An 11998-nucleotide genomic window follows, 5' to 3' on the forward strand; every position below is an offset into this window, starting at 1 on the left:
CTTTATTAAATACGACTGCATGTTTGTACCTTTATGAAACCTAAACTTGTCAAATCGAAAATAAGGACTTGTCTCTACAGGATAAAAACATGCAGAATGTGTTTCAGTTCACTTTGAACGGTTGTAAGAACAGTACGGTTAGAAAACTCAGAGTAAATAAAACATTAATAAGCATTTAAAAAGCTGCTGCAGCATCTTTAAAATGATCAAAAACCCAAAGCAGACTCAGCAGAGGAGAGTTTCCTAACAGCTGCCTTTCTTTGTAGTTTAAAACCGATTCATTTTTTTCATTTCTTTACTCCTGAATCTTTGCCATGCCTTTGTTTTCTGGTCCACTGCCAGTTTCCTTCAGCATCAGACGGGAAAGTGAACGAACCTCTCTGGATGGTGAGAATCTGCTGCGCCACAACGGACAAAACCTCCAGGTCGATGCGGTTAAACTCATCAAAGCAGGCCCAGGCGCCGCACGACAACAGGCCCTGAGCGCACACACACACACACACACACACACGCACACACACACACACACACACACAACATCCAGTAATATTCACCTCAAAATAAAAACAACAGAAACATCAGGTCTGAATTTTTAAAGCCATTTTTTATTTATCAGGTGATGAGAGCGGAGAGCTGCACCTTTGTGCAGTAATTCAAGGTGAAGCGGATCGAAGGATGCAATAGGAGAAAACTGAAAACAAACGTGGCATAAGAGAAGATATTCTCATCTTGATGCGTTTTTCGGATGGATTTTTGAATTTGATATCTCTGCTCACAACAGAAAAATATACTCAGGTAAGAGAAGCTCGACTTTAACTTATTTTTACTCAAGTAAGAGTAAAAAAGTATTTGGTAAAAAGTTGAATCAAGTAACCGATCAAATGATCAATTATTTCATATTTAAAAATGACTTGATCAGAATATAAAGCTAAGTGGAAATGTTGGTATTTTTTAACCAGAACAACAATTATTAATATAAATAACATAATTACAAAATAACAAAAGCAGGCAAAAACAAACAAACAATTAAATCAATTTAATTAAATGTAAAGTTTACTTTTTTACTCTTAATTGAGTAATTTCTTGGGCAGCTACTTTTGAGTAAAAATAAGTTGAAGTAGTTCTACGTTCAGGTCTGGATCCTGAATAATCACCAAAGATGATGAAGTAAAAACGGGAGAAGGTTCTGGATTGACAGCATGTTGCTACGGCAACAGGGACAGCTGTGAATGTAAACACTGGATCTGTGTTGTAAGAAGCTTTAGAGCCGATCTATTTTGAACATTCACATTTTGGTTTCTGTTCTTTCGGTTTGGCTTCTACTGATTCTAAAAACAGACCAAGAGTTTAAAAAGCGAAACAATAAAACCATCCAGCTGTTTGTTGGCAGAGTGTGAGAAATCAGAAGGGGATGTACTGACTTTGAAGAACTTTCCCAGCGCGATGTAGTCCAGTCCGTCAGAGCAGTTGAAAACCACGCACTGCTTCGCCACAGCCTTGGCCAAGTCCTTGGTGGTTTCTGTTTTTCCTGTGCCTGCGGGGCCCTCAGGGGCCCCACCCAGGTGGAGGTGGAGGGCGCCAAACAGGGTGCTGAAAATCACCACAGAACAGCAAAACGACAACATTTACAACTGACTGCTGGGATTTGGAAACTTATTTTTTATATAAAACAAAGATTTTAGCGGACAGATAAATAGTCAAGCAAGACGACGGAGCGCTGGGGCCGAACGAAGAAACGCGAAGCGACACGTCTAGACCTCAGCGCGGGTTCGAGTCCCGGCCAGCTGACCTTACATGTCCCTCTCCTTTTCCCATAAACCACCTTCCTGTCAACCTACTGTCAAATAAACACCAACGAAATCCTAAAACATAAATAAGTTAATAATTAAATAAAGAAATAAATAAATAACATTCAGACAACAAATTCATAATATTACAAGAATATTATGAGAATAAAGTTGAAATAATAGAAGAATAAAGTCATATTTTGAAAATAAAATCATAATATTAAGAGCGTGAGGTCGTTTTATGGCTTTATCCCAGTAATTTTATATTTTTTAATTTCTTAGCGTGGCCCCAACACTCCGTTAAAAACCAGAGAGTTTTCCTGGTCTATTTTACCGGTAGCAGCGGTCAGTCAGTGGAGTAATGACCAGCCTCGGAGTGTTGCCCAGGTATTCGTAGCCGTACGGTAAACCAGCGTTGATCATCTTGGTGTAAAGGTTATTCTCCTGCACAGATTGGAAATCGGATCCACTGAGTTTCTCCCATGAGCCAATCAGAAAGCCCCAGCTGTGCTCAACGTACCACCCAGTAGTACCGCAGCTGGCTCAGCCACTCAAAGTCATTTTCGTCACGCACGCCTTTATGGACCAGCGTGGCCAGAACGTCCCGGGCGTGGACGTCCAGCACCACCAGGGCTCCCAGGGTCACCCGGTTCTGTTTGGACAGCTTCCCCCGAACCAGAGCCACGATGTCGTCGATCTGCCTGTTGTTCTGTTGCAGGTAGGCCTCCAGGGCCTGGGCAGAGGCAGCAGGAAAAACTTCACCAAGACAGATTCTCAAAGCTTTTCACTCATGTTAAAGTCGTGTTGCAGCTCCATCTTCACACTAAACACAGGCAGAGTTTATTACTAATAGTATTAAGGAGATAAAATTCAACCATATCAGCAGTGGTGGGCATCAGCTAATGTGCTATTAGCGCAGTTAATTTGTCACTTTGCCCTTAGTCCTTTTTTCACACCTCATAGTTCTATAGATTCTGTTCGACTCGGGACCAAAGTTGAAACATTTCAGCCGCTGCGGTTTTCTTTCACACTGTATTCTCAAATTATTCAAACTTTGGCCTCGGATGGTTGGGTCATTTTTGTTCTGCAACCCCAGCAGAGTTCCACCCGTTACCTAGCAACCCCAGCAGAGTTCCACCCGTTACCTAGCAACCCAAGGAGAGCTCCAGCACTTTTGGTCAGCTCTATGCGCTGTACACTGGCTGCTGGAAAAGACAAGTGTTTACACATGTGCAAGATGCTCCACTTCTACTTTTCAAAGATGTACGGTTGTATACCTGCACATCTGTTTGCAGCCATTTTCACATGCGAGTGTAAACATTGAGTTAGAGGACGTGGCCAGCAGCAACTTTTTAGGATTTAAAGTGATGAGACGCCCTAAAACAGCTAAAATGTAATTATCTAAGAATGATTATCTGAAAAAAATGTAGTGAACATGTTCTGTATCGCGCATGGATTTAACATGACCTTTTCAAGGAAGCATAATCGGTCGCCTTTAAAGCGATAGCAGCTAACCTTCTAGCTAGCAGTGCCCACCACAGGTAATCTTGAAGCTAACAGTTGGGAACAAAGACAGAAAGGAGCGGATCACCTCCGGTCCTGAAGCCAGAGCTTCATGGATGTCTTTGGTCCAGTAGACCTGTGAGACACACAGCACCGTCTGACCCGGCCAGGCGCGGACCCAGTCGGTTCTCTTCTCATTTGGGTAAGCCGTGATTGCGTCTCCGATGACCTTCTGCAGGGACACGATCATGCCGTTCTCCAGCTCCAGCAGCCATTTCTCCACCTGGCCCCTGGTTTTGGAGGTGGAGATGACGTCCAGGAGCTGCACCGTTTCTCCCTCGCTGCTCTTCATATGCGTTATGTCCAGAACCTCGGTGAACACAACACTGGCAATGCCTTCGAAGCACTTCTTCAGATGGGGCTGCACTCTGGTGCAGGAAGCAACACAACACGGAGAGGGTGAGAGCGGCCCATTACAGAGACTCATAACTATCAGTCGTTTATGTTTTAATGATTTTTAGTTTAACTTGAGTAAACAAACTGAAACATCAGAGGAAGAAAGATAAATAAAGTGAAATTAGATAATTACACAAAATCAGGTGTTACACTGCAAAAACAGAAAATCTTTGGTCTATTTTCAAAAAGACCAAATTTGTTATTACACCTGAAATAAGACAAAACTAAATTACTAGTAACTTTTCACCAAGAAATACTGTAGGAACTTGTTTTATGTCCGTAATTCCTGAATACTGATGAAGGTGTACTGGCTCCACTGGCAGATTAGTTCACTTATTATATGGGAAAACTGTCTTGCTGTAAGTGTAAAAAACTTTTTTTAATCAAAATTAAGAAATTATTTATGTAAAACAAACTCTTATATCTAGCTGAAAACTTACTTATAAGTTGGTTTGTCTTACTTCAAATGCACAAAGATATTTGAACAGAAACTAGACTAAAAATACCTGGTAAGATTATTTGCTGATTTTTTCACTTACAACATGAGAGAATTTTAAGTTAATCTGCCAGTGGAACTAGAACATCTTTATGAAGGAATTATTTTTAAATCAAGCTCCTGTATCTTGCAGAAAAGTTGATTCTAAATTAGTTTTGTTTTATTTCAAGCGTTCTCAGATATTTGCATTAAAAAACAGACCAAAAATAAAATAAAGATTTGGTGTTTTTTCAGTGAGAACAGGCTTTTCAAAAGGTCCAAATGCAGAACAACAGCAACTATGTAACAAATGTTGCAATTTTGACCCAATTCTGGACTATCAGGTGTTAAAACCCCCTAAATTTAACATATTTCTCTGCTTTTTTAACATAACATGCATCCCTGTATGTGTTGCAGGAGTTTGTAGAAAACTGATGGTATAAAACTGCAGCCGGTGACCAATCTGACAAACATCCGCCCAAAACTAATACAGTCTCTCTAATATTAACCACCATCTGTGTGTGACACAAACACAAACGGCAGAAATCCACGTCTTACGGAGCGGACTGCTGGCTTTGTGTCTGCGCTGACATAATGAAAAATTCCTGCCAGTTGCACAGAGATTGAGGGATTGCAGAGTGAAAAGGAAGCGAAAATTGAAATAGCATGGAGAGTATGAAAGGTTAAAGCATCTTTTGTTTGGAATCACAATCTACTAAATGGATTTCCCCTGTGAAATTAGATAAGGGTGGATTACTGTGGAGAGTTTATGGAGAAGCATTATGGAGATACAGGAGGTTTTATACCGCGCCGTGTTTCCATTTCCACCCTCCACACCTTTGAATTTTGTTCTTGCTTCTTTCTTTTTGCACCTTAGATCATCCAAATAAAAATAACCAGAGTAAATACAAAAAGCTGATTTTTCAATTATGATTTCATTTATTAAAGGTGAAAGCTATTACACAAATATGGTACCATGTGAAAAACATACTAATTACTTTTTGGTTACCCGCATTTTCTGGTTCAGTTTTATGAACCACACTGTTTAGTTCTGTCTAGTTCCTGGTGCAAATATCTTAGCACACCTGAAATAAGACAAAACTAACTTACAACTAACTTATCAATAAGAAACAGAAGCTTGTTTTAAGTAAATAATTTCTTAATATTTATGAAAAATTACTAGCTCCACAGGTGGATTGTTTCATTTATGGGAAAAATGTAAATGTAAGTTAGTTTTGTCTTCTTTGTATTTGAACTAGAAACTAAATAAAAAATACTTGGTAAGATTTTGGGTTTTTGCATGCCGAACTCTTCTCACTAACAGACTTGTGAAACTGGGAAATATCCTAAATAAAACGCACTTGACAACTGGAAGTAGGCTTACACCAAGCTCTTCTTTAGAGCTCTACGAAACTCAATCAGGGTCAAAGTTATTTACTTTTTTTGCACATTTTTGTACTTCCTTTGGCCTCTATTGCTTCTATAAACAGCCCAAGTACTGGAAAAAACCATCAAACTATTTTTTGCCAAAAAGTTAATCTTTTTTGGTGTCTGGAAAATGAGCCATTTCAAAAACCTCCTGATCGTTAAGTTACATTCGAGCAGTTACCTAGCAACCCCAGCGGAGTTCCGCCGGTTACCTAGCAACCCCAGCTGAGCTCCAGCCAGTTTGGTCAACTGGTTTTACCGCTGTAGGCGCTGTACAATGGCTGCTAGAAAAGACAAAGTGTTTTGTTGTTAACTTACCATCCAGGAACCACTTGCTGCACTCTTGTTGGTTGTGCGGGAGGCTCCACTAATGTTTTTCAAAGACGAGCGGTTGCATAATTGCGTATCTGTTCACAGCCATTTAAATGTGGGAGTGTAAACATTGAGTCAGGGTCGTGGTCAGCAGCAGCTTATTTGGATTTAAAGTGAAAAGATGCCCTAAAACAACTAAAACCTCATTATCTAAGAATGATTTTGTGCAAAAAATGTAATGAACATGTTTTGTATAGACCATCTTGCTCAAAGAAGCATAATGGGTCACTTTTAGGCAGGATTTGTCTGCCTACACACCCAGACTGATGTCATTAATAAAATTAGAGCTACAGCTGGTACCTTGTGGGGTCTTTGGTCTCTGAGAGGATCTCCAGAAGTTCTTCATTGGACAGGAAGAAAAATCGAGGGAAAAAGAGACGTTTTTTCTCCAGGTAGTTATTCAGGCCTTTCAGGATACTTTCCAGGAACTCGTTTGAGTGTTTCAGCTTCTCCAGCATTCTCTCAACCTCCACCACAGCCAGAACATGTTTGTCCTGCAACAGAAACAGCAGTGACCATGGCTTTCTTCAACCAGAGACTGTGAAGTCTTTGTTAACGTTTCAGGGTGAAATTTAAAGGATTTAATGTTGCAGATCAAAGGTTCCAGGTTAAAAAGAAGCAGAAACAGGAGTTTTTACAGTGCAGTTTCAGATCTTATCAATGTCTTTGTTTTTTAAAGATTTATTTTTTGGAAAATTTTGATTTTTTTTTTCACTTAAAATAAATGTCAGTGCATCCGGGGCGGCCATCTTGTTTGATGCGCTTGTTTTACAACTTCTATTTATTTGGACTTTGAATTCAGGTCAGCTCTACAGGGAGCAGCCAGGATACAATGTTTTATTTATTTTCATTGCAAGGACGAGGTTATAATATTACCACAGTACAGTCATAATATGAGGAGGATGATGTAGTGATTTTATGAGAACTCCAACATGACAAACAACAACAAAAAACACATTAAATGATTAATGTTGTGAAGGAATACTTTGGTACAAGTTTTACCAATAAGGAAATACTTCATCTTTTAACAGATGCAGGAGTTTATATTTCCAAGAAAAAATCTACACAAACTCAGTTGGTTACGTCAGAATCTTTTTCTCATTAAAACTACTTTTTCTTTAATAGTTAGGTGCAGCCCAACTTTATTCTCCTATTAAACAAAGAAATCTTCTAACCTGGCCCTAATACTCCATCATACAACTCACAGAAAGGATGATTCAAATACAAACCACTTTTTGAAAATACTTTTTCTATATTACTTAGGCAAAAAAATTTAAAAAACAGGCCATATGTTGGATCAGTTATGAAAAGATCAGATTTCTGATGTCCATGTTGTGTTGGCCCAGTGGCCTAATGGATAAGGCATCAGCCTCCGGAGCTGGGGATTGTGGGTTCAAGTCCCACCTGGGTCGCAGCAAGACGGCTTTGTTTTATGAAGGGAGTGTCTTCTGTAGGGTGAAAGGTCAAGTTAAAGAGGCAGTGCGCGTTGCCTATTGTAATCTACTGAAGACCTGTTTTATTAATAAAATATAAAAAAGGTTCTACTAAAACTTACATATAGAGAGTTGTGTTTTATTTTGTGTCTGTCAGAGTTTAACATCAACAGACTTCAGTTTCTGTTAAACTAAATTATCCATATTACAGGAAAATAAATTAAAATTCACCACTTTTACAACTAGAGACTTGTGATCTAAACTATGTCAAAATGTGGGTGTAGTGAGGAACTCTGACCTGAGCCTTCAGAGTCACATGAAGACAGTTACAAAGTCGGCCTTCTGTCACCTGAAGAACACTGCTCAGATTAAAGGACTAATCCACCTGTTTAGAGCCGCCTTTGATTCATAATAACTGGAACACTGATCAATACATTTGATATGTATTTACAATAATCAGTGAGAGAATGTGTCAGAGATTTATTTATGAATGTCTTCAAAATCAGAAGTTTACATACAAAATTATTACTGTCTCTTTAAGCAATGAGACAGCTTGTTTTAAGCCAGTTATTGAATATTGATTTAAAAGTTCTAGTTCTACTGGCAAATTATTCCACTTATATCACGAGAAAACATCTTGTTATAAGTGAAAAAGTCTGCCAGTGGAACTAGTATGTTTCATCAATATTCAAAAATTATTTAATCATTATTTTGCTGAACAGTTTAGGCACCTTATTCCAATTGTTCTAAGATATTTACACTAGAAACCAGAACAAAAATACTTGGTAAGATTCTGTGTTTTTGCTGTGCAGCAGATGAAAATCTGATATCAGCTCTACTGCCGCCCCTAACAGGATTCCACCCTGGGCAGTTGCCCATTTCGCCCAGAAATCACTGGTTGAACTAGAAATTTTTTCATAAACATAAAGAAATTATTTACTTTACAGCTCCAATATCGTTCTGAAAAGATACTGGTAAGTTAGTTTTGTCTTATTTGAAGTCTACATTTGTACCATAAACTAGACTAAAATACTTGGTAAGATTTTATATTTTTGCAGAGTATTGAGTGAATGATGTTAAAACATGAAATGAAACTTTTGGGGGGTTTTAGTCAGTAATTTTACCTTTTAATGGTAAAATAATATATAATGTAATTACAATATGATTTCTCTTGATTCCTCGTAGTCATGAAATACAACAATACAACCGACAATAAGAATAAGATATTAAAAGCAGAGAATAGGAGGTTTTTGTCTTTAATCAGACAATAATCAGTGAAAGAGTCAGATGTTTTAAAGGCTAAATGAAGCGATCCGGCTCAGACGCCAACACCAAAAAAAAAAGAAAAAAAAAGAGTGATTTGATTGGGCTTCAAAGGCCAGACCATTATTCCAGCAAAGTGTGTCTGATTGATGAAGTATGATTCCATCTTTTCATAAATCTCATCATGCTTATGATTTTGGCCCATTCTTTGAGAGGACAATGTAATAATGGGTCTAATTTTATATTCAGGGAGCCAGCGGGAGCTATTCATGAGCACACTGAATGGATAACATGGTATTATGTGTGATAATGTCGTTTTTATGCACCGAACAGATGGCTTTGGTGGAGGACAGAGAGTGAGAAACTCTGAGGTAAAAGCATTTCAGCAGATATGCAAACCACATATGGGACAAATGTGGCTTATTAATTCAGGGTGCAGAGAAACTGTTTCACTAAATATCCTTTGCTGCTGTGCATGAATATGCTCTGGAACGATTTGTCGTTTATTTCCTATAAGCTGAGAGGAGAAAACAGAAAGGTGAGCATAACACCATAAAACAACCAGCTGAAAATTAAATAAAATTATTACAGAAAACAAAAAAAGAGTTAATGTATCTGAGGATCCGTGGGCCTTGAGCTCCTCCTGGTGGCCGAGCTGAAGATGGCAGTTTAGGAAAAATCAGGTTTTGATGATGATGTTGTTGGATGAAGCTGGGATTATTTTTAATTTTATGGTCTGGATTCTGCTGATCTTTGCATCATGATTTAAACAACAAAAGGATAAATACATTTTTACAAAAAACTGATTTCAAGTCTTTAAACACACCAAGCACTAGTCTCATTTCATTTTGTATTTTTTAACCTCTGTTTTTGTCTAGAAAATATTTTAAAGTTTTATAGTAAATTTTCCACTTTTCAAACTCAGAAATTTTGAAATAATTTTCTCAGAAATGTTTGAGATCGACGTACAATTTCATTGTATTTTTTCTTGAAAATTTCAGATATTTTTTGGTGGAAATTTTTTCCCATCTTCAATGGCCCTAATACGGCACTGTAATTCGAAGTTACACATTTTCTAGAAAAAGCTCAGAAATTTTGAAATTAAACTCACAAATTGAAAAGTTTCTAATTTGCTAGAAAAAACTTTCCAAATTATTTCTCAAGAATTTCTAAGATTAATCTCAAAAGTTTTAAGTTTTATGGTTTTTCTAGCAAATGTTTGACTATTCTAACTCAGATTTCTGAGTTTTTTCCCCAGAAAGTTTCTGAGATTAATATAATAATAATAATAATAATAATAATAATAATAATAATAATAATAATAATAATAATAAAATAAATAAATAAATAAAAATCTGAATTCTTTTCTAGCAAATTTTTTTTCTTTTTTTTCTGAAAAACTTCTGAGACTAATGTAGAAATTTCTTTTTTTTGGACAGAAAATTTACTTCTGGTTTTTCTTTCTGTCTACAATGTCATAAATACACATTTGTACGTAACAGTTGTCATTTGGTTTCTTTTTCAAATAAACCGTTTTCTTAGAATTTGTGGATCCTGGTCCAGATTTCTGCTGTAGTTCTGGGTGGAACTCATCTGCTAGCATTTGTTGTCCACAGAGCTGTAAAAAGTGAAACACAGGGAGGAAGAGCTCACCTGGGAAACCTGCATCATGGTTTCCCTCCATGTCTTGTCCACGGCCGTGAAGCGCCGGCCCTCCTCAGGCATCTGCACCATGATGTCAGGGGAGCTGAAGATGGGCTCCAGGTACAGCCAGACGAACTGCACCTTCAGCCACTCGTCCAGGATCTCCTGCAGGAGCAGCAGCTTGCCCTCCCACGCCCTGAAATGAAGCAGAAAACGGGACTCACACCTCGGGATGCTAATAATTAATCAACTTACGATTGTCGATTAGATTCAAATTAGTTCCAATCGATGAGCTAAAAACGTCACATTAGATCTTCTTTTAAAGTTGTACTTTGGCCACCATCCAGCAGAGGGCACCACTGGTCATCCTTTAACGGAGCCAGAAACAAAGATGGCGTCGTCATACCGGAACAGTAAAGAGTAACAGTCCATGTGAAATGCGTTTAATTTGTTCAGTTTAGAGTTGCAGGTGCTACATGTAGCACTGATTTTATATAATTAACATGTTTCCATCACATCTTACTGCTACTGAGGCGAGGAGCGGCCATATTGAAATGCAAAGTTGGCCCTATGAGTTGCAACTGGGAATAGTCTGAGCTGCTCCCAGTTTTATGGTGGGAAATCTGACTTTGGGGGGCGTCACTTTTGACTTTTCCTGCTTTGAAGTTGGAATTTCCCAGTTTTGATCAGAACTGAAACGCAGCACTGGACCAACAGGGATTTTCTTCAGAAGTGGGGGGCAGCCATTTTGTTTCTTACTGTATCTGTGCCTCAAAGGGCTTGATGAAGGGTGAGCCCTTCATGGTTTGCGTCTTCACGATGTGGTCGTCCAGCAGCAGCTGGACTTCTTCCACGGACGACAGGATGAAGGTGCCCGTCTCCCGATAGGGCAGCAGGGTGAACTCTATGTCTGTCCACTCGCCGGCCATCTTCTCCAGGGCCTTCTCCAGAGAGTACTCCTTGCTGGCCGCCTCACTGATGCCGTCAAAGCTAGGCAGGTGTTCCTCCAGCTTCAGGGACAGGTACTGAGCCACGCAGGCCTGCTCGTCGGCCGGGTGCAGGGAGAAGCCGGCCAGCTCCGACATGGCGTCCCAGTGGCGGGTCCGCAGCCCCGGGTTGCACAGCACCTACACTCCGCCAGAGATCCCCGGCAGCACAGAAATGTCAGCTATTTAGGCTACGACACAGCAAACATTAGGCCTCAGTGGGATTAGGGCCACTGTAGATAAGAAATAAAAAGAAAAAGTAAATTCTGCCAAAAAACATTCACATTTTGAGATTAATCTCAGAAATTTTGTAGAACAAGGAAGTTTCGGGGCGCCAAAAGTTGAAATTTTGCTAGAAAAAAATGAGATATTTCCTAGAAAAAAACTTGAACATTTGTGAGTTCCTAAAGTAAATAATTTGCAAGAAAATATTTGGAAATTTACTATAAAAAACTTTTAAATCTGAGGTTTCAAAATGTGAAAATTTTAATTTCAAAATTTTATTTTCAGATTAAGTTTTGCAAGTTTGTTCTTGCAGTTTAAACTTTTTGAACTCAAATTTCCACATTAGTCCTCAAAAACTTTCAAAATTGTTCACAAAATTTCATTTTTCTCTTGCAAATTTTGAACTTTTGAACTCACAAATTAACA

General features: G+C 38.6%; 1 protein-coding gene and 1 non-coding gene across 2 annotated transcripts in view; one reads left to right on the forward strand and one right to left on the reverse strand.

Annotated features, from left to right (window-relative positions):
* The window catches only part of dnah7 (dynein, axonemal, heavy chain 7), an 88274-nt gene that overhangs the window by 55930 nt on the left and 20346 nt on the right, over nucleotides 1-11998 (reverse strand). Inside the window, exons 18-25 of the mRNA XM_015053974.1 lie at nucleotides 11121-11488; nucleotides 10371-10557; nucleotides 6322-6515; nucleotides 3379-3718; nucleotides 2308-2520; nucleotides 2122-2231; nucleotides 1422-1590; nucleotides 377-479 (exon numbers count right to left, since the gene is read on the reverse strand). Coding sequence (XP_014909460.1) covers nucleotides 377-479; nucleotides 1422-1590; nucleotides 2122-2231; nucleotides 2308-2520; nucleotides 3379-3718; nucleotides 6322-6515; nucleotides 10371-10557; nucleotides 11121-11488 — 1684 coding nt within the window. The remainder of the gene's footprint in view (nucleotides 1-376; nucleotides 480-1421; nucleotides 1591-2121; nucleotides 2232-2307; nucleotides 2521-3378; nucleotides 3719-6321; nucleotides 6516-10370; nucleotides 10558-11120; nucleotides 11489-11998) is intronic.
* On the forward strand, nucleotides 7361-7433 carry trnar-ccg (transfer RNA arginine (anticodon CCG)). The gene has a single exon. It is a non-coding gene; the product is annotated as a tRNA-Arg (tRNA).

Source organism: Poecilia latipinna, unplaced genomic scaffold, assembly GCF_001443285.1.
Source record: "Poecilia latipinna isolate Pla-1442-1.1 unplaced genomic scaffold, P_latipinna-1.0 Scaffold1221, whole genome shotgun sequence".
In the NCBI taxonomy this organism is placed as follows: Eukaryota; Metazoa; Chordata; class Actinopteri; order Cyprinodontiformes; family Poeciliidae; genus Poecilia; species Poecilia latipinna.